The sequence below is a fragment of the Oncorhynchus keta genome, chromosome 7, assembly GCF_023373465.1.
Source record: "Oncorhynchus keta strain PuntledgeMale-10-30-2019 chromosome 7, Oket_V2, whole genome shotgun sequence".
NCBI lineage: Eukaryota > Metazoa > Chordata > Actinopteri > Salmoniformes > Salmonidae > Oncorhynchus > Oncorhynchus keta.
In genome coordinates, this window is record NC_068427.1 from 48,546,450 (window position 1) to 48,569,524 (window position 23,075).

Genomic DNA, 23,075 nt, shown 5'->3' on the forward strand with positions numbered 1-23,075 from the left:
TATGCTCCAACCCTGTTCCTGGAGAGCTACTGTCCTGTAGGTTTTTGCTCCAACCCTGTTCCTGGAGAGCTACTGTCCTGTAGGTTTTTGCTCCAACCCTGTTCCTGGAGAGCTACTGTCCTGTAGGTTTTTGCTCCAACCCTGTTCCTGGAGAGCTACTGTCCTGTAGGTTTATGCTCCAACCCTGCTCCCGGAGAGCTACTGTCCTATAGGTTTTTGCTCCAAACCTACAGGTAGCAGGTAGATAGATCCTAGTGGTTAGAGCGGTGGGCCAGTAACCGATAGGTTTCGAGATCGAATCCCCGAGCTGACATGGTAAACATCTGTCATTCTGCCCCTGAACAAGGCAGTTAACCCACTGTTCCTAGGACGTCATTATAAATAAGAATTTGTTCTTAACTGATTTACCTAGTTACATTTAAAAAATATTTTTTTTTAAATAGCACACCCAATTCCAAAACATCGCTGGTAGATAAGCTGTGTCAGGTAATTCTGTTTGTGGGAAGGTAGTAATTACTAGTTGTGAAGGCGTGACTACCAGTTGGATGCGTTGAACTGGTTGAGAAATGCCAGTTGACTATTGGCCAACAAGTTGCGTCAACCAGAAACTAAAAGTACAACTATCATGCTTGTGAACAAATGAGTTATTTTATTTTTAGGAATAACGTTTCGTTGTTACATTCAACTGCGGAAAATACTGTTACGCAGGTCATTTCCTTAGGTGACACTGGCCGTGGTAGGACGTCATTGTAAATAAGAATGTGTTCTTAGGAGGTCGGCGTGTGGGAGAAGTAGGAGCTCAGGGATGATAAGAGGAGTTATCCACTAGTAATTACAATGTTTATCCCCCAGTTGTATGTGTTAAATAACACCTTTCCAAATGGTTATGAACACAGCATAAGAACAATTGGGATTGGAGCAACAACAAAAACTATTGGGTAGCTCTCCAGGAAAAAGGGTTGGATCCTGGGGAAAAAAGGGGGTCCTGTCATAGCGTTCTTCCTCCAGGCAAAAAAAACCCCAACAATATTGAGGTCTTTGTTGTAGCAGCCCATGAGCTCAGACCAGATACAAGGGGATGCATCTCGATAGTCTAGAACAGACATCCTCTCCTCTACCTCATTTACACTCATTTGAATTGACAGGATAGGTGAAAGCAATGGGGGTGGATCCCTGTCCAGCTCTACTATGAGGGAAAGGAGATGCGAATGAGACCCAACGTCTGATTCTAACAAAAGGCATGGTGAGAGGACGGAGACGAAGCAGGGTGTGGCCAGACGAGACCTAAGGATGTGACACAATTCTCAAATGGAATCCTACCTCAACTGACCAAGAGGAAAGACTGGATCACCAAAATAAGATTGTACTCATGTGTTTGTATGTGCATGATGTGTGTGCATGCTGTACCTACATGTGCCTTTCTGCTGGGGTGACAGAGGCCTTTGAACACACAGAGACAGACAGACACAGAGACAGACAGACACAGAGACAGACAGACACAGAGACAGACAGACACAGAGACAGACAGACACAGAGACAGACAGACACAGACATCTACATGCATTATGTATGTAGTAAGTATGCATTACCCTTGAAGGTACGGGCAGACATATTTCCTGTCTCAGGAGACGCTGGTTAAACATCTATACATTAAATCAGCCTCCTGACAACTTACCTCAATACCATTATCTCTTAACTAGCAAATAATGATCCTGACCCAGTGTACACTATAGTATTGTAATAATAGGGAGATTATTATGATTATTTTTTAAATGTACCCGTTTGTTCCCATAGATACCGAATGATGCAATAGTCAACATTGCCCTACATTGGAATGAACGTGAAAGCAGAGACTTGACCACTGAGACTTGACCACTGTTTACTATGCATATAGCAGGTAAACAGCCAGAGGAAACCAGAGGAGGAAACCAATAGAGTCCCAGCCAGTGAGTGGACATTCCCATCACTAACAAGGTTTATCAGAGGGAGGAACAAAAAGACCAGTGGCTAACATAGCAGAAACCAATCCTTAGAGGCTAGATCAGGAGAGGCCTATCGGACTATCCCCTGAGCACTGTTCATCACTGATACTAGTCTAAGGCCAGGATATAACTACGCCTCCTTTGTCTGTATACTGCACCTGATGTATTGATGGACTGTAGATCCATCAAATTCAAATCTGGACTTCAAAGCAGGTTCCACTGCTTTTCTCTCTCTCCCATTCTAATCAGGGACTGATGTAAACCTGGGATACCATGTGGGTGTAATTAATCATCAGGTAGAGCAGAAAGCCAGCATTAGTCCGAACCTCATAGGGTCAAATTTAAACGCTCTAGATTCTCTCTCTCCTCACCCTTCATGTTTCAGTTTAGAGAACCCAGTTCTAAATAACATACTAACGTTAAAACTATTGCCTATCCATTTCTCTTCTATACAAATAGGAGAGATAAAGGAAGTTCATTGTGAAGTGTTGCTCTGGATGAAATGCCTTACCATTGGGTACAGGAGAAAACCAGCAGTCACATCAAAAATATATTTAAAAAAAATAAAATAGAAAGTCAAAACCAGTACATTAATACTAGCTAAAAAAATATGTTGTTGGAACTCCTACCACACTGTTGGTTCATGTCATTACTTGTCACTCAAGGAGAGTGTGTGGGGACAATGTGCAGGAGTATGATGCTTGTAAGACTGTGAGATTGGCAGGGTAGGGACAAAAGATGGGGGACCCTAGAGGGAAGGGGGGGGCAAACAAAAAAAAGTTGACCAATTCTCTCCTCTATCTCAGAGTACAACATACCTGTCCATAGTTGTCTATCCCAGACACTAATCTATTGAGATTGAGCAAATCAAAAGCGGTCCTCAAAGACTGGCCAATAGTTGTGAGTCCTGCTGCCTGAAGGTTCCTCAGCTCTGTCATGAATGTGGCATGGCTCTCTTTCCATCCAGCCTTTTGAAATAGGGTAAGAGATGTATACAAGTCATCAACAACATACACAGAACAAAGTGGGCCTTATATATATATTTTGTCTGACAACATTGATGATTTCTAAGATCAGGTGAATTAATTACAATTTTTACAGTGTAATTAACTTGATAAACAATGTATGTAAATTTACTTTTTTTTCTTTACTTGCCTTAAGAAATAGTTAACAAATAGACTGCTTATTCTATGATATTGTATCAACTGAACCACAAAAAAAAAATCCAGAGATAAAAAAAAGTGTGTAAACTAAATAACGTTGTAAAGTTGTGACAGTTATTCAAAAGTGGTATAAATTAACAACCCTGACACCACCCTCCCCACTATCTAGTCCTATAGCCTTAAAAAAAAAAAAAATCACCCAGAGTTCCATGCTGCCAGAGATCTATATAAAACGACGAGATGGTCGTGTCTGTCCCCTCACAAATCAAAGTTGTCCCAAAAATGCGGGAAAGGGTAGGTGACAAGTTAAAGTCCAAAATAAACGCCATAGAAACGCATTGGGTTTATTTTGGACAGATTTCGGAGAGAGTGAAACCTCTCGCTTCGCCTCTTACCCTCTCTGATGCTGCTCCGTGCTCAACATTGAAACAAAATGTCGGCCATGTTTTAAAAAGAGGGGGTTATGAACGCTCCGTCTGAAGATTCTCTCTCTCACACAATTGATATGGTGATCGAAATGTGAGAAGACAAAAAAAAAAAAAAAATCTGTCTAGTTTGCGTAATGTAAAGTAGGACATGACCGAAAATAAAAAAAACTCTACCTTGATTCCGAGGGGAACGTCCTCAAAATTTATCAACATATACCGGTCCCCTCGGCTCGCCGGATCTCTCCCTCTAAGCTGTGGAAAGAATAAACGAAAAAAAAAACGGTTATCGAGCGATTATTATTTGTTGTCAGGTTTAGTTAGTAACTTTAACACAAAGATGGTCAAAACGGCGATCCCGCGTGGGGGTCTTCCAGGGCTGTTGTCTCGTTGTTACAGTACCTTCATGAAAGTCTCAACAGCGCCTTTTGCAATGTCCAGATAGGTAGTGCCCAGATGGGTGCGCTGGTTCATTGACGCGGACGTGTCTATCAGAAAAAGTAACACGGGCATTGTGTTGGTGATGACACGTTCTGCATGGACTTGGTGTCAGTGCAACCGGTCAAAACTGAAAAAAAAAAATCTTTTGTTCTCCTCCTGCCGCCTTAGCTAGCTAGCTTGCTAACTAACTGCCTCACACATCTTTACAAAAGTGTCAGAATAGTGAGTGTAAATGCCCTTCAATAACCTGAACTAGATCTAAAAATCCTATGGGCAGGCTATTAACTTAAAGAGGGATTTTTGATGATTCTTTATGTTGTTATTATTATTTTCTTGTAAATATTACTAAATTTCATAGAAAACAAGTTTCCTATTACATCTCTTCCCTGTTTCTCCCTACACTGAGAGCTCTGTGTCTTGCCCACTGCTTTTAAAGTCAGCTCCACACTTGACACCGCCTCCCAAGCGATCTTTGAGCGTCACGTGATAACGCATTCGGTCACTGATAGGCTGTTTGAAGTATAAAATTACCATATCCAAATAAGGTAATGGCAATAAGAGCCGTCTGCGCATGCGTGACAAGAAAGGAATGCAAAGAAAAAGCAAGTCGGGAAGCGCATGCGGATCTCACTGAGAAGCATATTACAACATATATATATTACGGTACTCAAAATAAATGTAATTGAGGTTTGGCACCGTCTTTTTTATTCTAAGATTTTAACATTGGTTTTAGCGTTGTTTTTTTGAAACAAAAGGGGGTGGAGGATGTATTTATTCAAGGATCACAATGTCGAGTTCTACGCCCGACGGCCGAGAGACGAAGAAAAATATCCTCGCATTATCGAATTATTTTATTTCTACCATGTGCATTTGCGTTAGTTCTCAATTTGTATACTTTTCAAAAAACATGTCGACTAGAGAACACTGAACATAGGCTTTATTTTGAGTATTATGCACTGCAGTGTATAGGCCCACACTACACAAGGCCTACAGTACACACAAAAGAAAAGGCATGTTCCTGATGGCATCTGGCAGCATTGATAACTGTCTGATTCAGAACTAATCAATACAAGTAATCTGCGTGTTGTTCTCAATAGTATTAGCTATAGTCACGGTTATCCACGACCAACACACAGATATAAACAAAGATACGCCTATAATGTAGGCCTGAAGCGCATCAAGCAACGAATTCCTCGATTAAAGCCGTAGCCCTACTTTATGGTTTGTTTGAGTCACAATAAGGCCTGCAGTTATTCTCGTTCGCTAGACATGAATCACATGATTTACCTTATTTGTAATTATCAGAATTATGACTATAAAGCAGACAAAAGATCATATTTTTTTTGCCAGAGGGACTGATGGATCCAAGGCACAGCACAGTGCACATTTATGCTGTTTATGGCATATGTACTGCTATTCATGTAGACCTGCCTATAAATATTACGGTATCAGACTCCTTTTAAAGGTGTCCCAACTTGGGTTAAGAGTATACCGGCATGCCAGTCAAGTAGTCAGCTGACGGCAGTCAGGGGAGAGAGCCAGAGAAGACTGGCCTATTTAAACTGTATGGAGATACTATCAAACTTCCTGATAGTAATAATTTACATGCCAAACCATACTATGGCAATGCTCAATAGCGTAACAGAGAGGCACAATCCTGCGTTCGATGTAAACTGTATAGTCCTACAGTATAGGTGATCCCCTCCTTCACATAAAGGTATACATGTGTTTGATTATCATAATTTGCTAACGCTGTATTGTGTGTTGGGTGTTATGCAATGAACTGCAGCGGATGTAGCCTTAATTGATGCAGAAATGTTGTATTCAAGCCAATAAATTCAGCATGTTCTGCAGAACTGCTTGTACATACGTAAGAATGCTGAATATCACATAACTGGTAATTTCCTTAGTGTGTGCTCATTTCTATACATTTTTCATTTACAGTATCTATCATTCAATTTCGTGAACGTGTGTGGTAAATCACAACAAACTTGCTTATTTATGATAACTTCCGCAATAATTTTGCAACTTCCGACAGCCTTGCCATTATTTTTGTTCTTTTCTTCTCCGTGTTGATTTAGATGCGCGCTACGTTTTTCCTCTTTGGGGTAAGATATAACTTTACATTTTTTTTCTCCCAATAATGTCTAGCTTCTAGCTAATACATAAATGTTGTTTTCACTGGCTTCAATGAAACGTTCCATCATCACATTTGCCTGAACACAGAACCATGACGCAGCCCAGCGTGCTAGCTGCGTGAATACCGGTGCCGAAATAACGCGAGATTTCCGACAGAATTTGAAAATTTAACGTGCGTGTCCGGTGGTGTGTTTTGTTGCTTCATTCGGGTGAATTTGTCATTCAATATATATATATTTTAAATATATATTATTGTTATTATATAATTTGGTTCAATCGGTGGTCCCTTAGGATGGATTTCCAAGGTGGGTAGCTTAACCCTTTTTTCCTCTTGTCTAGCTAGGTAACTAAACAAGAGACAGTACTGCTAGTGCCAGCTAGCAAATAAACTAGCTAACTTTAGCTAGCTAAGCCAACACATTGTCACATGAGTTGGCTTCTTTAGACAGTTTGATGTAATGTTAGTGGCTTGCTGGGAAACTAGACTATACAACTACATTAACCCGTGTTTTATTTATTTTTAAACTACGTTTTGAGGTTCTTACAAGCTACTAAAGTAACATTCAGAGAATGTCAACAAAATAAATCCCTGGTGGGTACAGTTGGCTTGCCAACCAACAAACTATAGTAGCTAGTTATTGTAGTTATCAAACTATGCATGGTGACTGGTAAGTAGCATTAGCTAGTTATGGCAATACGTTGGAATGTGTATAGGAGCTCCCGAGTGGTGCAGCGGTCTAAGGCACTGCATCTCAGTGCTAGAGACCCTGGTTCGATTCCAGGCTGTAATCACAACCGACCGTGATCGGAAGTCCCATAGGGCGGCGCATAATTGGCCCATCGTCGTCTGAGTTTGACCGGTGTAGGCCGTTATTGTAAATAATCATTTGTTCTTAAACAACTTGCCTGATTAAATAAATATTGTAGCTGATGTTAGTTACCTAGTTACCTAACTTAGGTAACTTAATTGGCTAACAATGTGGAAGAGGCAACAGCTAGGTACCATTGTGCTAACAACTATACTGAACAAAAATCTAAATGCAACATGTTTCATGAGCTGAAATAATAGATCCCAAAAATTGTGGCATGTAGAAGCTGATTAAACAGCACGTGTTTTACACACGTGCATCTTGTGGGGACAATAAAACCACTCTGAAATGTGCATTTTTTTTTTTTTTTTTACATCACAATGCCACACAGATTTACATTTAAGTCATTTAGCAGTTTTGAGGGAATGTTCAATTGGCATAATGACTGCAGGAATGTCCACCAGAGCTGTTGCCAGATAATTTAATATGAATTTTTCTACCATAAGCCACCTCTTCACCTGCGGGATCGTCTGAGACCAGACAACTGATGAAACTGGGTTTGCACAACTGAAGAATTGCTGCACCTGTTCCAGATGCGTAGGAGTCCGAATAGTGACAGATGGAAAGCCGCACACTGTCATTAATCCAAAACAGAGCCTTGAAAGATCAAAAAAATAAATAATCAGAGTGCATGAATGAAAAACACTGTTTCACCTTTAATTTATGCACTTCGTTGCATTGTTTTTTTCGGGGGGCACCATAATATGCCAGACATTTCACCCATTATCCACATTTGGTATGCTCTGGATAGACGTGTATGACCGCATGTTCCAGTTCCCACTGATAACGTCGCACCGCCATTGAAGAGGAGCGGGACAACATTCCACAGGCCACCAATCAACAGCCTGATCAACTCCGTCCCTGTCCTCGCCCCGAACCAGGGAACCTCTGCACACATCAACCAGTCACTCACGAAGCATCGCTCCACAGAAGCCGCGGCCCTTGCAGAGCAAGGGAAACAACTACTTTTAGGACTCGGAGCGAGTGACGTCACCGACTGAAACACTATTAGTGCGCACCACCGCTAACTAGCTAGCCATTTCACATCGGCCACACAAAGGAGATGTTACGCTGCATGAGGAAAATGATGTTCTCAACCAGATACTGACTGGTTTTCTGATCCACGCCCCTACTTTAAAAAAAATGAAATCTTTTTTTAAGGTATCTGACCAACAGATGCATATCTGTATTCCCAGTCATATGGAAGCTATAGATTTAGGGCCTAATGAATTTAAAATGGACTGATTTCCTTATATGAACTCTAACTCAATTGTTGCGTTTTATATTTTAATTGAGTGTAGTTAACGTAATAGCTTTGCTAACTAATGTTACCTGCCATGTGTCCCCCTGGGCACAGAACCAATGACTATGGGTTCCCCAACATCGCATAAACCTGGCCTGGGTGCCCAGTTCCTTCCTGGGTTTTTGATGGGGGATCTGCCAGCACCTGTCACACCCCAGCCTCGGTCATTTGGGGTCATGGAAATGAGGTCACCATTTCAAGCAGGTGAGGGAGATTTTGCTTTCGGGGGTCATTTTGTCATTTACTAGTTAAAACAAATAGCTAGCTAGCTGACTTTCCAATCTGTCATATGTCATTATCTAACATCCCATTCATAGACAAATTAGGCTAGCTAACTCCTCCAGCTTGATCGGCCTAACTTGCTTTAAAACACCTTATTTGTTACTATCAGATCTGTTCCTTTCACTTTGTGTCATGTTCTGACAAAGGCAGTTGGTCCTCTCTGCGCTATTTCCGATTGATCCCTGACTGTTTCTCTAACCCTCGCTCTGTTAGGTGGCTCTCCCCCCCAACCTGTAGTTCCTACACCTAAAGACAAGAGTGGGGCCCCTCCAGTCAGGAGTATCTATGATGATCTCTCCAGTCCTGCCATCGGGATGTCCCCTATGGGTGCACATAAACAGGTACGTTTTAACACAGTAGGTTCCATCCCTCTCCTTATGTGTAACAACACTTTACATTCACAGACAGTGTTCTAATAGCCTGGTCACTGGTCTGGACACTTTACACTCACAGACAGTGTTCTAATAGCCTGGACACTTTACACTCACAGACAGTGTTCTAATAGCCTGGTCACTGGTCTGGTCACTTTACACTCACAGACAGTGTTCTAATAGCCTGGTCACTGGTCTGGACACTTTACACTCAGACAGTGTTCTAATAGCCTGGTCACTGGTCTGGACACTTTACACTCACAGACAGTGTTCTAATAGCCTGGTCACTGGTCTGGTAACTTTACACTCACAGACAGTGTTCTAATAGCCTGGACACTTTACACTCACAGACAGTGTTCTAATAGCCTGGACACACACTTTACACTCACAGACAGTGTTCTAATAGCCTGGTCACTGGTCTGGACACTTTACACTCACAGACAGTGTTCTAATAGCCTGGTCACTGGTCTGGTCACTTTACACTCACAGACAGTGTTCTAATAGCCTGGTCACTGGTCTGGACACTTTACACTCACAGACAGTGTTCTAATAGCCTGGTCACTGGTCTGGACACTTTACACTCACAGACAGTGTTCTAATAGCCTGGTCACTGGTCTGGACACTTTACACTCACAGACAGTGTTCTAATAGTCTGGTCACTGGTCTGGACACTTTACACTCACAGACAGTGTTCTAATAGCCTGGTCACTGGTCTGGACACTTTACACTTTACACTCTGGTTTGGCCAGTGAGCAGGAATGCTGTGGACCCTCTGGCCGGGTAACGCTGCTTTTGGCTTTGAAGCGATTGAGATCTCTCGCTGTTTGGATTTGAAAAGTAAGGGTTTTGTGTGTGTGTGTGTGTGTGTGTGTGTGTATGTGTGTGTGTGTGTGTGTGTGTTTGAGCGACAGCACAAACAACAATGTAAAAGCACAGCTCCTTTCCTTTCGTTATGGATGCATCATGCAGATCACATCGGAGCCCTCAGACTCTTTAGTCACTCTGGGGTCTGTTGCTTTAGCCAGGCAAGTGTTCTAACCAAACGCTAGCGATTCTACACCTGCTATATTAGCATCTCACCGGAAGCTTTTGAGTTAAGACGACATGTAATAATTTTAGATGTTATCTTCTCTTAGCCCTTCTCAATGATGCAAACCCCACTGTCTGGTTATATGGCTGTCACACCAGGAACAGGTGAGCGAGAATGAATAACAAATAAAAACATTCTAACTTATTTGTACCAATTATTATTATTATTATTTTTTTACTAGGAGAGTGATCAGTCGGGTATGTCCTCATTTTCTCTGACAGCGTCCAGTCTATTTAGTCCTGCTAGTACCGGTCAGCAGGCCAAGTCAACAATGTCTCCGGCCCAAGTAGATCCTTTCTTCACTCAGGGAGACGCACTGTCTTCTGAAGACCATCTAGATGATACTTGGATCACTGTATTTGGGTATGTTCCTGGTATTGCACCCGCCCCCCTTCCTAATATCTAACTTTTAACTGTTGAAATGATTGGGTACATTCTTTTATAGGTCACCTGGTTAACCAGGTGGACAGAGTTTTCACTGTAGGACCAATCAAATCATCTCCGTTCACTTTTAAGCGAGACCTTAAACAGATGCACCGAGTGTGTTTTGATCTGTGGCCCACAATGCAGCACCCATAGAACTGGGATTATCGAGGTGAAAAATAAACAGCTTCCTGAATGACTAAAGCGTTTCGTTAAAACAGGTTCCCTCCGGCCTCCGCGTCTTATATTCTGTTGCAGTTCGCCCAGTATGGAAACATAACGAAACACGTGGTAACGATATTTGCATCCTTTTGAAAATAATGTTCAAGTGTGTGTGAGTGCGTGTGTATTTTTTTTTTTTTTTTTTTTTTTTTGTGTGCGCTTCTACTTGTGTCTGCGCGCGCGTGTGTTCTGTCCTGTCACACCGTTCTGTTCTCTTGTTCTACTAGATGTCCAACGCTGGTAACTGGATGCACTTTCAATATCAGTCAAAACTACAAGCAAGAAAAGCTCTTAGTAAAGATGGGAAGATTTTTGGCGAGGCTATAATGATTGGTGTTAAACCATGCATCGATAAGGTAAATCACTCTGGGTACATTTTTTAAATTAGGAAAACTTTCATTTTGTGATAATTGGAATTTACCCTGTAAGAATAATTCAACTGAAAAGTCAACATTTAAATAAATACTTATTTCTTTTTTTTTTGTCTCGGGTCTCTCTCTCTCTCTCTCTCTCAGAATGTGATGGAGAGCTCAGACCGAGGCTCTACCTCCTCTGGCTCAGTGTTTACTCCTCCAGTCAGAAATGGAACCCCCAGCCACCATGTCACTACACCTCGCTCCTCTATGAGGCCCCTCAGTGCAGCCTATAAGGCCTGCAGCAGTGACTACCAGGTAGGATCAGGGAGTTTAACCATTCAATACTTAATTGCCAAACCAATGGAAGTTTGTTTGGCACATGAAAAAAGACGAGGACCATGGCACTCTTCATTTAATTAAAAAAAAAATTTTATCAGAGAGGTAAGGAAATAAATAGGCCATGGTGGCAAAGTAATTACAATATAGCAATTAAACACTTGAATGCTGGTAGTGCTAGCCTTGCCCTCATGTGGTGCTAGCCTCACAAGCTAGGTTGTGCTAGCCTTGCCCTCATGTGGTGCTAGCCTCACAAGCTAGGTTGTGCTAGCCTTGCCCTCATGTGGTGCTAGCCTCACAAGCTAGGTAGTGCTAGCCTTGCCCTCATGTGGTGCTAGCCTCACAAGCTAGGTAGTGCTAGCCTTGCCCTCATGTGGTGCTAGCCTCACAAGCTAGGTTGTGCTAGCCTTGCCCTCATGTGGTGCTAGCCTCACAAGCTAGGTTGTGCTAGCCTTGCCCTCATGTGGTGCTAGCCTCACAAGCTAGCTTGTGCTAGCCTTGCCCTCATGTGGTGCTAGCCTCACAAGCTAGGTTGTGCTAGCCTTGCCCTCATGTGGTGCTAGCCTCACAAGCTAGGTAGTGCTAGCCTTGCCCTCATGTGGTGCTAGCCTCACAAGCTAGTTACTGTGCTAGCCTTGCCCTCATGTGGTGCTAGCCTCACAAGCAGGTAGGTAGCCTTATCACCCAGTAGGTCTCAGCCTCACAAGCTAGGTAGTGCTAGCCTGGCCCTCATGTGGGGCTAGCCTCACAAGCCTAGGTTGTGCTAGCCTTGCCCTCTGATATGGTGGTGCTAGCCTCACCCTCCACCTAGGTAGTGCTAGCCTTGGCCCAACCATGTGGTGCTAGCCTCACAAGCTAGGTAGTGCTTTTTTTTTTTTTTTTTGCCGTCATGTGGTGCTAGAGCAGAGTTGGGTAGTGCTACGTATCCAGGAGGATGGTTGTCAGCCAATTCAGTAGGATGGTTGACCCAGCGCTATACCTTATTTCTTACTTGTCAGAGGACAATTGACCTCACCCAGTAGCTCTCCTAGAGGATGGTTGACCTCACCCAGTCATTGTAAATAAGAACACATTCTTAACTGACTTGCCAAGTTAAATAAAGGTTCAATTTCTATTTTTATTTTTATATATCACCAGTATTCTCCAGGAAGGGCTGGTCTCTGATCCCATGTATAAGACACCATCTCCTGCCGTTGTAGCCTTGAGCAAGGCACTTAACACCCCACAAAGTAACACACTGCACTGATAGGCTGCTGTGGAAAACACATGTGGCCTGTCAACCCTCCACCTGGAGAGTTACTGGGTGTGAAGGCTTTTGGTCCAACCATGCTTAAACACACCGGAGTCCGCTTGACCTCCAGTAGCTAGAGGATGGTGACTCACCCAGTTTCCTAGAGGATGGTTGACCCTCACCTTTGAGAAGTTGCTTTTTTTTTTTTTTTTTTGGGTACCAGTAGCTCTGAGAGGATGGTTAAAAGCCTGCTCACCCAGTATCTCTCCTAGAGGATGGTTGGCCTCCCCGCTCACCCAGTAGCTCTCCTAGAGGATGGTTGACCTCACCCAGTAGCTCTCCTAGAGGATGGTTGACCTCACCCAGTAGCTCTCCTAGAGGATGGTTGACCTCACCCAGTAGCTCTCCTAGAGGATGGTTGACCTCACCCAGTAGCTCTCCTAGAGGATGGTTGACCTCACCCAGTAGCTCTCCTAGAGGATGGTTGACCTCACCCAGTAGCTCTCCTAGAGGATGGTTGACCTCACCCAGTAGCTCTCCGAGAGGATGGTTGACCTCCCCGCTCACCCAGTAGCTCTCCGAGAGGATGGTTGACCTCCCCGCTCACCCAGTAGCTCTCCTAGAGGATGGTTGACCTCACCCAGTAGCTCTCCTGGAGGATGGTTGGCCTCCCCGCTCACCCAGTAGCTCTCCTAGAGGAGTAACTCTCCAGTAGAGGATGGTTGACCTCCCCGCTCACCCAGTAGCTCTCCTAGAGGATGGTTGGCCTCCCCGCTCACCCAGTAGCTCTCCGAGAGGATGGTTGGCCTCCCTGCTCTCCGAGAGGATGGTTGGCTCCCTGCTCTCCGAGAGGATGGTTGGCCTCCCTGCTCTCCTGAGAGGATGGTTGGCCTCCCTGCTCTCCGAGAGGATGGTTGGCCTCCCTGCTCTCCGAGAGGATGGTTGGCCTCCCTGCTCTCCGAGAGGATGGTTGGCCTCCCTGCTCTCCGAGAGGATGGTTGGCCTCCTGCTCTCCGAGAGGATGGTTGGCCTCACCCTAGCTCTCCGAGAGGATGGTTGGCCTCCCTCCCTGCTCTCCGAGAGGATGGTTGGCCTCCCCTGGAGGATGGTTGCTCTCCGAGCTCTCCTGAGGATGGTTGGCCTCCCCGCTCACCCAGTAGCTCTCCGAGAGGATGGTTGGCCTCCCTGCTCTCCTAGAGGATGGTTGGCCTCCCCGCTCACCCAGTATCTCTCCTAGAGGATGGTTGACCTCCCCGCTCACCCAGTAGCTCTCCTAGAGGATGGTTGACCTCCCCGCTCACCCAGTAGCTCTCCTAGAGGATGGTTGACCTCCCCGCTCACCCAGTAGCTCTCCTAGAGGATGGTTGGCCTCCCCGCTCACCCAGTAGCTCTCCTAGAGGATGGTTGGCCTCCCCGCTCACCCAGTAACTCTCCTGGAGGATGGTTGGCCTCCCCGCTCACCCAGTATCTCTCCTGGAGGATGGTTGACCTCCCCTCTCACCCAGTATCTCTCCTGGAGGATGGTTGACCTCACCCAGTATCTCTCCTGGAGGATGGTTGACCCTCACCCAGTATCTCTCCTGGAGGATGGTTGACCTCACCCAGTATCTCTCCTGGAGGATGGTTGACCTCACCCAGTATCTCTCCTGGAGGATGGTTGACCTCACCCAGTATCTCTCCTGGAGGATGGTTGACCTCACCCAGTATCTCTCCTGGAGGATGGTTGACCTCACCCAGTATCTCTCCTGGAGGATGGTTGACCTCACCCAGTAGCTCTCCTAGAGGATGGTTGACCTCCCGCTCACCCAGTATCTCTCTCCTAGAGGATGGTTGACCTCCCCGCTCACCCAGTATCTCTCCTGGAGGATGGTTGACCTCCCCGCTCTCCTGGAAGATGGTTATCCACCCTGCAACACTACAATTACAACCAAATGCTTCTGTCATTTTTATAAAATAATTCCCTCGTTCAATTGAACCTTTTTAATCAAATTGCTAAGGTGGGTGAGGTAGCGACCTAAGATGTTGATCTATTTGTAAGGTTAAAATATTCTGTTTTCAGGGGAGTCCTTGACAGCATAGGAGTTACTTGTCAATTAGGCTATTCTAAGAATCTATTTGAACTGTCAGAATTACATTGTCAGTATTGACTAGAGAAGATTCCTAGCCAGATTTGAGTTCTTCAGACTATTTTACAACCGGAGTATGCGGCATTGGGTTTCAACTGTGCTCGCTTATCAACTGCGTGCCCACCATTTGCGGTTATACACAAGTGCCGGTGGAAAGTGGGGCGGCCTAGTGGTTAGAGCGTAGGGGCGGCAGGTAGCCTAGTGGTTAGAGCGTAGGGGGCGGCCTAGTGGTTGGAGCGTAGGGGCGGCCTAGTGGTTGGAGCTTAGGGGCGGCCTAGTGGTTGGAGCTTAGGGGCGGCCTAGTGGTTGGAGCGTAGGGGCGGCCTAGTGGTTGGAGCGTAGGGGCGGCCTAGTGGTTGGAGCGTAGGGGCGGCCTGGTGGTTGGAGCGTAGGGGCGGCCTGGTGGTTGGAGCGTAGGGGCGGCCTAGTGGTTGGAGCGTAGGGGCGGCCTAGTGGTTGGAGCGTAGGGGCGGCCTAGTGGTTGGAGCGTAGGGGCGGCCTAGTGGTTGGAGCGGCCTAGTGGTTGGAGCGGCCTAGTGGTTGGAGCGTAGTGGGGGCGGCCTAGTGGTTGGAGCGTAGGAGCGGCCTAGTGGTTGGAGCGTAGGGGCGGCCTAGTGGTTGGAGCGTAGGGGCGGCCTAGTGGTTGGAGCGTAGGGGCGGCCTAGTGGTTGGAGCGTAGGGGCGGCCTAGTGGTTGGAGCGTAGCCTAGGGCGGCCTAGTGGTTGGAGCGTAGGGGCGGCCTAGTGGTTGGAGCGCAGGGGCGGCCTAGTGGTTGGAGCGCAGGGGCGGCCTAGTGGTTGGAGCGCAGGGGCGGCCTAGTGGTAGGGGCGGCCTAGTGGTTGGGGCGTAGGGGCGGCCTAGTGGTTGGGGCGCAGGGGCGGCCTAGTGGTTGGGGCGCAGGGGCGGCCTAGTGGTTGGGGCGCAGGGGCGGCCTAGTGGTTGGGGCGCAGGGGCGGCCTAGTGGTTGGGGCGTAGGGGCGGCCTAGTGGTTGGGGCGTAGGGGCGGCCTAGTGGTTGGGGCGCAGGGGCGGCCTAGTGGTTGGGGCGCAGGGGCGGCCTAGTGGTTGGGGCGCAGGGGCGGCCTAGTGGTTGGGGCGCAGGGGCGGCCTAGTGGTTGGGGCGCAGGGGCGGCCTAGTGGTTGGGGCGGCCTAGTGGTTGGGGCGGCCTAGTGGTTGGGGCGGCCTAGTGGTTGGGGCGGCCTAGTGGTTGGGGCGGCCTAGTGGTTGGGGCGGCCTAGTGGTTGGGGGCGTAGGGGCGGCCTAGTGGTTGGGGCGTAGGGGCGGCCTAGTGGTTGGGGCGTAGGGTCGGCCTAGTGGTTGGGGGCGTAGGGTCGGCCTAGTGGTTGGGGCGTAGGGTCGGCCTAGTGGTTGGGGGCGTAGGGGCGGCCTAGTGGTTGGGGCGCAGGGGCGGCCTAGTGGTTGGGGGCGTTGGGGCGGCCTAGTGGTTGGGGCGTAGGGGCGGCCTAGTGGTTGGGGCGTAGGGGCGGCCTAGTGGTTGGGGCGTAGGGGCGGCCTAGTGGTTAGAGCGTTGGGGCGGCCTAGTGGTTAGAGCGTAGGGGCGGCCTAGTGGTTAGAGCGTTGGGGCGGACAAGGTAAAAAAAAAAAGTAAATGTTGTTTTGCCACCGAACAAGGCAGTTAACCCACTGTTCCCCTTAACTGACTTGCCTTGTTCAATAAATATTAAATAAATAAAGTATATTAGGACATTTAATACATGCTAATAGTTAAACTAGTTAAATAAATAAAACATGAGTCGACTGACGACATCTTTTTTAATACATGCTGATAGTTAACTAGCGTGATAACCAATTCAAAACAGTGTAGTTTGGCTGGTTCTGTTTCCTCTGTAGATCATTATTTTACCTGCTGCGTAATGTCTGTCGGCCCACTGACACACACACACACACACACACGGGTGATGCACACCATTACTGTTCCAGGATTTTCATTGCTGTCCAAAAGTGAGCAAATAACTCACTAACTAGCAATGAATGTCAACAAATGTGCACCTTTTGTGTTTGTTATGGATCCCTGGCAGTAGCAGACTCTTCCTGGGTTCTGTCAAAAACATTTACAATACATTCATAACAGATTTCACAACACACTGTGCCCTCGCGCCTCTACTCTACTACCACACATCTATAACACAAAATCCAAGTGTGCGTATGTTACAGTCCCCGCTGTTCCATAAGGTGTATTGTTATCTGTATTTTAAATCTAATTTTACTGCTGCATCAGTTACCTGATGTGGAATAGAGTTCCATGTAGTCATTACTCTATGTAGTACTGTGTGCCTCCAACAGTCTGTTTTGGACTTGGGGACTGTGAAGAGACCTCTGGTGGCATGTCTTATGGGGTATGCATGGGTGTCTGAGCTGTGTGCAGGTAGTTTAGACAGACAGCTCTGTGGATTCAACATCTCTCACAAATACAAGTAGTGATGAAGTCAATCTCACCTCCACTTGGAGCCAGGAGAGATTGACATGCATATTATTGTTAGCTCTCTGTGTACATCTAAGGGCCAGCTGTGCTGCCCTGTTCTGAGACAATTGCAATTTTCCTCAGTCCCTCTTAGTGTCACCTGACCACATGACTGAACAGTAGTCCAGGTGTAGTCCAGGTGTGACAACTAGGGCCTGTAGGACCTGCCTTGTTGATAGTGTTGTTAAGAAGGTAGAAACTAGGGCCTGTAGGACCTGCCTTGTTGATAGTGTTGTTAAGAAGGTAGAAACTAGGGCCTGTAGGACCTGTCTTGTTGATAGTGTTGTTAAGAAGGTAGAAACTAGGGCCTGTAGGACCTGCCTTGTTGATAGTGTTGTTAAGAAGGTAGAAACTAGGGCCTGTAGGACCTGCCTTGTTGATAGTGTTGTTAAGAAGGTAGAAACTAGAGCCTGTAGGACCTGCCTTGTTGATAGTGTTGTTAAGAAGGTAGAAACTAGAGCCTGTAGGACCTGTCTTGTTGATAGTGTTGTTAAGAAGGTAGAAACTAGAGCCTGTAGGACCTGCCTTGTTGATAGTGTTGTTAAGGCAGAGCATTGCTTTATTATGGACAGACTTCTCTCCATCTTAGCAACTCCTGCGTCAAACATGTTTTTTGCCCATGACAGTTTACAATCTTTACTTTTACCTTCCCAGAAGAGTGGAGGCTGTTATTGCAGCAATGTTCCAACATCTAGTGGAAAGCCTTCCCAGAAGAGTGGAGGCTGTTATAGCAGCAATGTTCCAACATCTAGTGGAAAGCCTTCCAGGAAGAGTGGAAGCTGTTATAGCAGCAATGTTCCAACATCTAGTGGAAAGCCTTCCCAGAAGAGTGGAGGCTGTTATAGCAGCAATGTTCCAACATCTAGTGGAAAGCCTTCCCAGAAGAGTGGAAGCTGTTCTAGCAGCAATGTTCCAACATCTAGTGGAAAGCCTTCCCAGAAGAGTGGAGGTTGTTATAGCAGCAACTCCATATTAATGCCCATGATTTGGGAATGTGATTTTCGTCGAGCAGGTGTCCACATACTTTTGGTCATGTAGTATAGGCCGTAGAGGACTACATCCAGCACCATGTCCACTAGAGTGCAGCGAAGGGACAGCTCAGGATACAAATGTATAGAAACCTCAATCAGTACAATAGTCATACATTGTTTTCAATCGTGTAGTTTGTAACGTGGTGAAGTAAGTGTGTGACTGCATGGATCGATGACCTTTTTTTAAAAATGTAACAATACATTTCGGTCTTAAAAATGTGATATGAAGTGACGCTTTGTGTTTCTAGGGATAGTGACTGTTTTTCTAATTCACCGACCATGTTACGTGTCTTGATTTCAGGTGGTAGCTGACAGACAGACTCCAAGGAAAGATGACAGTTTGGTTTCCAAAGCGATGGAGTACATGTTTGGCTGGTGAGAAGGTCTCCTCCAATGGCTGAACGCTTCCTATTTAGAACTCAAGACGGAATGTCATTACGGAGTCAGTTGTCTGTATCCCTAATAGCACTCTATTCGCTACGTACTGCATTACGTTTTACCAGGGCCCCAGGGATTAGGGTGCTATTTGGGATACATCCAGTGTGTAACTGATATACTTAACCCTGTGACTTCTATGCACTTTATGTGGTGGACGGGATTTTAAATCAACCAGATATTTTATGTTAGCTTTGAAGTTATTTTATTTTTGTGCCAAAGTCACGTTGCTAAATTGACCAACAACACAGACTTAAACAAAGTAAATATTTTGTATTTTTTTATTGGTCTGATTTGATATGAAATTAATCACACATAATGAATACTTTGTTTGTACCAAATGTCACCCTATTCCCTATGCAGTGCACTACTTTTGACAAGGGCCCATAGTGGTCTGGTCAAAATTAGTGTACTTCTTTTTTTAGGTTTATTACATTTACATTACATTTAAGTCATTTAGCAGACGCTCTTATCCAGAGCGACTTACCCATTTGGGGGATATTTTACAGTACAGTATCTGAAGTAAAGAGCTGCTTTGCCTGTTAGAGGTCAAGGTACGTCAGCGTCTTACACCATGATGTTGAAATGGTGCGAGATTGTGTGGTTCTGCTGAGTGGTTCTGCTGAGTGGTTCTGCTGTGTGGTTCTGCTGAGTGGTTCGCTAGAGAATGTTAATTATGAAAGGCTCATACTTTTCAGAATTTTTATTACGATTTTTTTGTTGTTGTATGCTTTCAAACTTTTTTTTTTTTTAAAGTCTTGTTTTATTTTGTCTAGCTATTTACAATGAGCTGTTTACTTTTTCTACTGTATCTCAGCTGACACTTACTGTTTTTAAATAAATGGTGCTTCTCCCTCCCTTCCTATTGTCCCTCCTTTTCTCCCTCCCTTCCTATTGTCCCTCCCTCCTCCTTTTCTCCCTCCTCCCTTCCTATTGTCCCTCCCTCCTCCTTTTCTCCCTCCTCCCTTCCTATTGTCCCTCCCTCCTCCTTTTCTCCCTCCTCCCTTCCTATTGTCCCTCCCTCCTCCTTTTCTACCTCCTCCCTTCCTATTGTCCCTCCCTCCTCCTTTTCTCCCTCCTCCCTTCCTATTGTCCCTCCCTCCTATTGTCCCTCCCTCCCTTCCTATTGTCCCTCCCTCCTCCTTTTCTCCCTCCTCCCTTCCTATTGTCCCTCCCTCCTCCTTTTCTCCCTCCTCCCTTCCTATTGTCCCTCCCTCCTCTTCTCCCTCCTCCCTTCCTATTGTCCCTCCCTCCTCCTTTTCTCCCTCCTCCCTTCCTATTGTCCCTCCCTCCTTTTCTCCCTCCTCCCTTCCTATTGTCCCTCCCTCCTCCTTTCTTCCTTTTCTCCCTCCCTCCTCCCTTCCCCATCCAGCCGGAGTTTTCATAGTCCTGAACGATGACTGTTTTTACTTTGTCATTTTAGTTTTTACCTTGAAGACTTCTGACTTTGTTTTGTTTACTTTTCTCCCAGGTTTGCGTGTCGGTCTGTAAACGCTCATGTCATGTTCTAGTTCGTATTCCAGTCGGACCATTTTAAAGAAAACATTGCTTCATATTGTAGACACCAGCTGGTGGCTATTGCTCATTTCCTTCCAACCCACTAAGTTCCTTAGACTTCATCTGAACTACAAATTCACAGCAACTGAAGTTATTACAACACCCACCACCTTCTTTTTTACAACGTAGTTCCTGAGTTTGCTGTGAGTCCCAAATGGCACAGTATTCCCTGTTTTAGTGCACTAATTTTGACCAGGATCTATAGGGCTCTGGTCAAAAGTAGTGCTCTTTGTTGGGAGTAGGGTACCATTTGGGGGTGAAGCCATGATATGCGTGTAAAGCTTCCACTTGTTTTGGTTCTAAAGTCTGTGTTGGAAGGTCATGCAGGTGAGTCCGGAGGCATGTTGTGTTTTTCTGTTTTCAATCTGAGATGTGTTGGAACTGACGCAGGTGTTGAAGGTGACACTGATCTGTTGCTCTCTGGAGGCACTGGCTCACCCTACATCCCTGCTTTTCTACCTCTGAGACTGATTCATCCTACCTTTTTTACCCCTCCCTCCACCCCCCCACCCCCTCTCTCTCCTCTCCCTCCCTCCACCCCCCTCTCTCTCTCTCCTCTCCCTCCCTCCACCCCTCTGGAGACTGATTCAGAGTGTCAGGTCCCTGTCCTGGTGAGTTGTTTTAGGGGTGCAAGGTACAGTACCTTGAAGGGATGGATGTCGTAGAGAGAATTCATCCTGATCAGCTGCCTTGTATTCTACCCTTCCCTCCTGGGGCTGATGGTAGGCTGGATGTCATGCCACCTGACTCATGATTCAAGGGAAACTAGCCACTAATAATTTCCATGAAGCATGCAGACTTTGTAATAAGCATGTATTGTATTGGTGACAATTTTTGTGTGTTTTTCATCACGCGTGACGTCTCGAGGTACAATAGAATAAAAAGCACAGTGTAAAATAGGTGAAAGTTCAAAGAATTAAAGTCATCTCGCAGGATCTACAAAGAATATAATAGTGTGTAAGATGTCATGGTTACTGTTGCTGTGATCTGGTCGTCTCTGCTGACCTCAACTGGGACTGAATGTATTCTACTGGCTGACACACAGGATCTCTGACATTCGCATATATGCAAATGTCAAGGTCAACCAACAAAACCCTGAGTAAAATGCTTCTAGGCCACGACTAGATGGTGCTGTCGGACCGTAGATTACTGTGATGTCATCTACAAGTGCTCACTAGATGGAGCATGGGGTCTGTGGCTGGAGCGAAACAATTACCTCTGCACCTACAGCTTTAATATCAACAAGACAATTTCAACCTGATGTGGATATAGCCTATATTTAGCCTACTCATTTGTATTTAGCCTACACTATTTAGCCTACTCTTTAATTTTGGCCTACACTGTATTTAGCCTACTCATTTACATTTAGCCTACACTATTTAGCATACTCATTTACATTTAGCTTACACTGTATTTAGCCTACTATTTTAAATGTAGCCTACACTGTATTTAGCCTACTCTTTTAAATTTAGCCCACACTGTATTTAGCCTACTCATTTAAATTTTAGTTCACTCTCAATGTAAGGACATATTGGATTGAAGAAGTAGAAGCTAGGCTCCAAGCCTTCTGTGATTTTAGAATTAATACATTCATATCCATCCATATTGCATTCTAGGTTTATTTTCAGTCTTTGTTTGCTTGGACATGCTGTCCTATGAGTGACCACAGATAAGGTTTTCCTGATGTGTGTATAATTTTTTTTTTAAGTGCTCAAGTCTAAGAATGTTTAACTTTCACACAACTCAGTCTTAAATGATTAATAATATATCTTACGGAATAGGCAACCCACTGCCCAATGTGGGTTATTTTAAACTCCCCCCAATGTCTTAACACATTTCCGAGGGAGAATGTATTACTTAGCCCATCAACCAGACTACTGCATTTCAGTTGGCTTTGTTTGCGAGATGTTCTTGAAAACACATTTCTTTTACACAAACAAGAAAAGTGGAAAACAAACAAATCAGGCACCAGGGAACCAAGAGAGAAAATGTACTGACTTTAGAGAAACACAAGGCAGGCAAGATATTTGTTTTCTACACTGACGTAACCTACAATGTGTTACCAAAAGTGTTCCTTTACAACAACACAAAAACAAGAAAAATAAAATCTGACTATCTCAGAATGGGAACCAGTGGTTGAAAACACATGACTATGAACCAAAAGATGGCAAACGAGGATGTCATTTTAGTGTTGTGACCCGGCAGGGACATCAAGACAACAGTGTCTGCCATCCATCTCCTTCCTACGGGACCTAATTGACAGTAAAGTGTGCTTTGGGGCCACTGTAGAGGAAATATAAGAGAACTAATACAAAACAGTCAGGATGCAAGACAATGTTAGGCCTGGACTAATCTTATATGAGAGTGATCACAATGAAATTAAAGGAAGTTTATTCTAGTATTGGGGCAGGAGGTTATTATGCTGGGTATTACTTTACGGACATAATGGTATCTGGAAATGCATCAATTCAGAAAGGATGATAAGAAATATAGATTTGATTATCTCAGGATGGTAGAAATCAGAAGAGGATGAAGTCAAGCACACACAGACGCAACGAGCTCAAGTTAACCTGCTCTCTCGCCCATCCATAAAGGGAAATCAAACCAAATCCTGTGAAGCGTTGCAGCGGTAGCAGATTTCCTCATCCTTCTCGCCAGCCGTGATTTTGCCCAGCTTTTCGTGCTCCTATCCCGTAGCTTGAGTAAATGACATTACTTAGCTGCTCCCGAATGGACTACGTCAGGACATAGAATCGATTTCCATCGAAGTCCATGTGAGGTTTTAAATGACATTATTAAGGGCAACTCTGA

At 45.3% G+C, this 23,075-nt stretch overlaps 2 protein-coding genes across 3 annotated transcripts in view; one reads left to right on the forward strand and one right to left on the reverse strand.

The window, feature by feature from the left end:
• Positions 1 to 5,680, reverse strand: part of ints6 (integrator complex subunit 6) — a 63,395-nt gene extending 57,715 nt beyond the window's left edge. Inside the window, exons 1-3 of the mRNA XM_052523079.1 lie at positions 3,973 to 5,680; positions 3,748 to 3,825; positions 2,801 to 2,950 (exon numbers count right to left, since the gene is read on the reverse strand). Coding sequence (XP_052379039.1) covers positions 2,801 to 2,950; positions 3,748 to 3,825; positions 3,973 to 4,083 — 339 coding nt within the window. The 5' untranslated portion in view covers positions 4,084 to 5,680. The remainder of the gene's footprint in view (positions 1 to 2,800; positions 2,951 to 3,747; positions 3,826 to 3,972) is intronic.
• Positions 5,681 to 6,008: 328 nt separating this feature from the next.
• On the forward strand, positions 6,009 to 19,566 carry LOC118378563 (nucleoporin NUP35). Of its 2 annotated transcripts, none has more exons than XM_035765549.2 (9): positions 6,009 to 6,119; positions 8,377 to 8,526; positions 8,818 to 8,945; positions 10,112 to 10,169; positions 10,287 to 10,428; positions 10,710 to 10,779; positions 10,938 to 11,066; positions 11,226 to 11,381; positions 18,574 to 19,566. In XM_035765549.2, the coding sequence occupies exons 2-9, from the start codon at positions 8,382 to 8,384 to the stop codon at positions 18,649 to 18,651; spliced, it is 906 nt and encodes a 301-aa protein (XP_035621442.1). In that variant the 5' UTR covers positions 6,009 to 6,119; positions 8,377 to 8,381; the 3' UTR covers positions 18,652 to 19,566. The 2 variants fall into 2 exon arrangements, with proteins under 2 accessions (XP_035621442.1, XP_035621441.1); XM_035765548.2 differs by lacking the exon at positions 6,009 to 6,119 and adding an exon at positions 6,207 to 6,455.
• Positions 19,567 to 23,075: the final 3,509 nt, after the last annotated feature.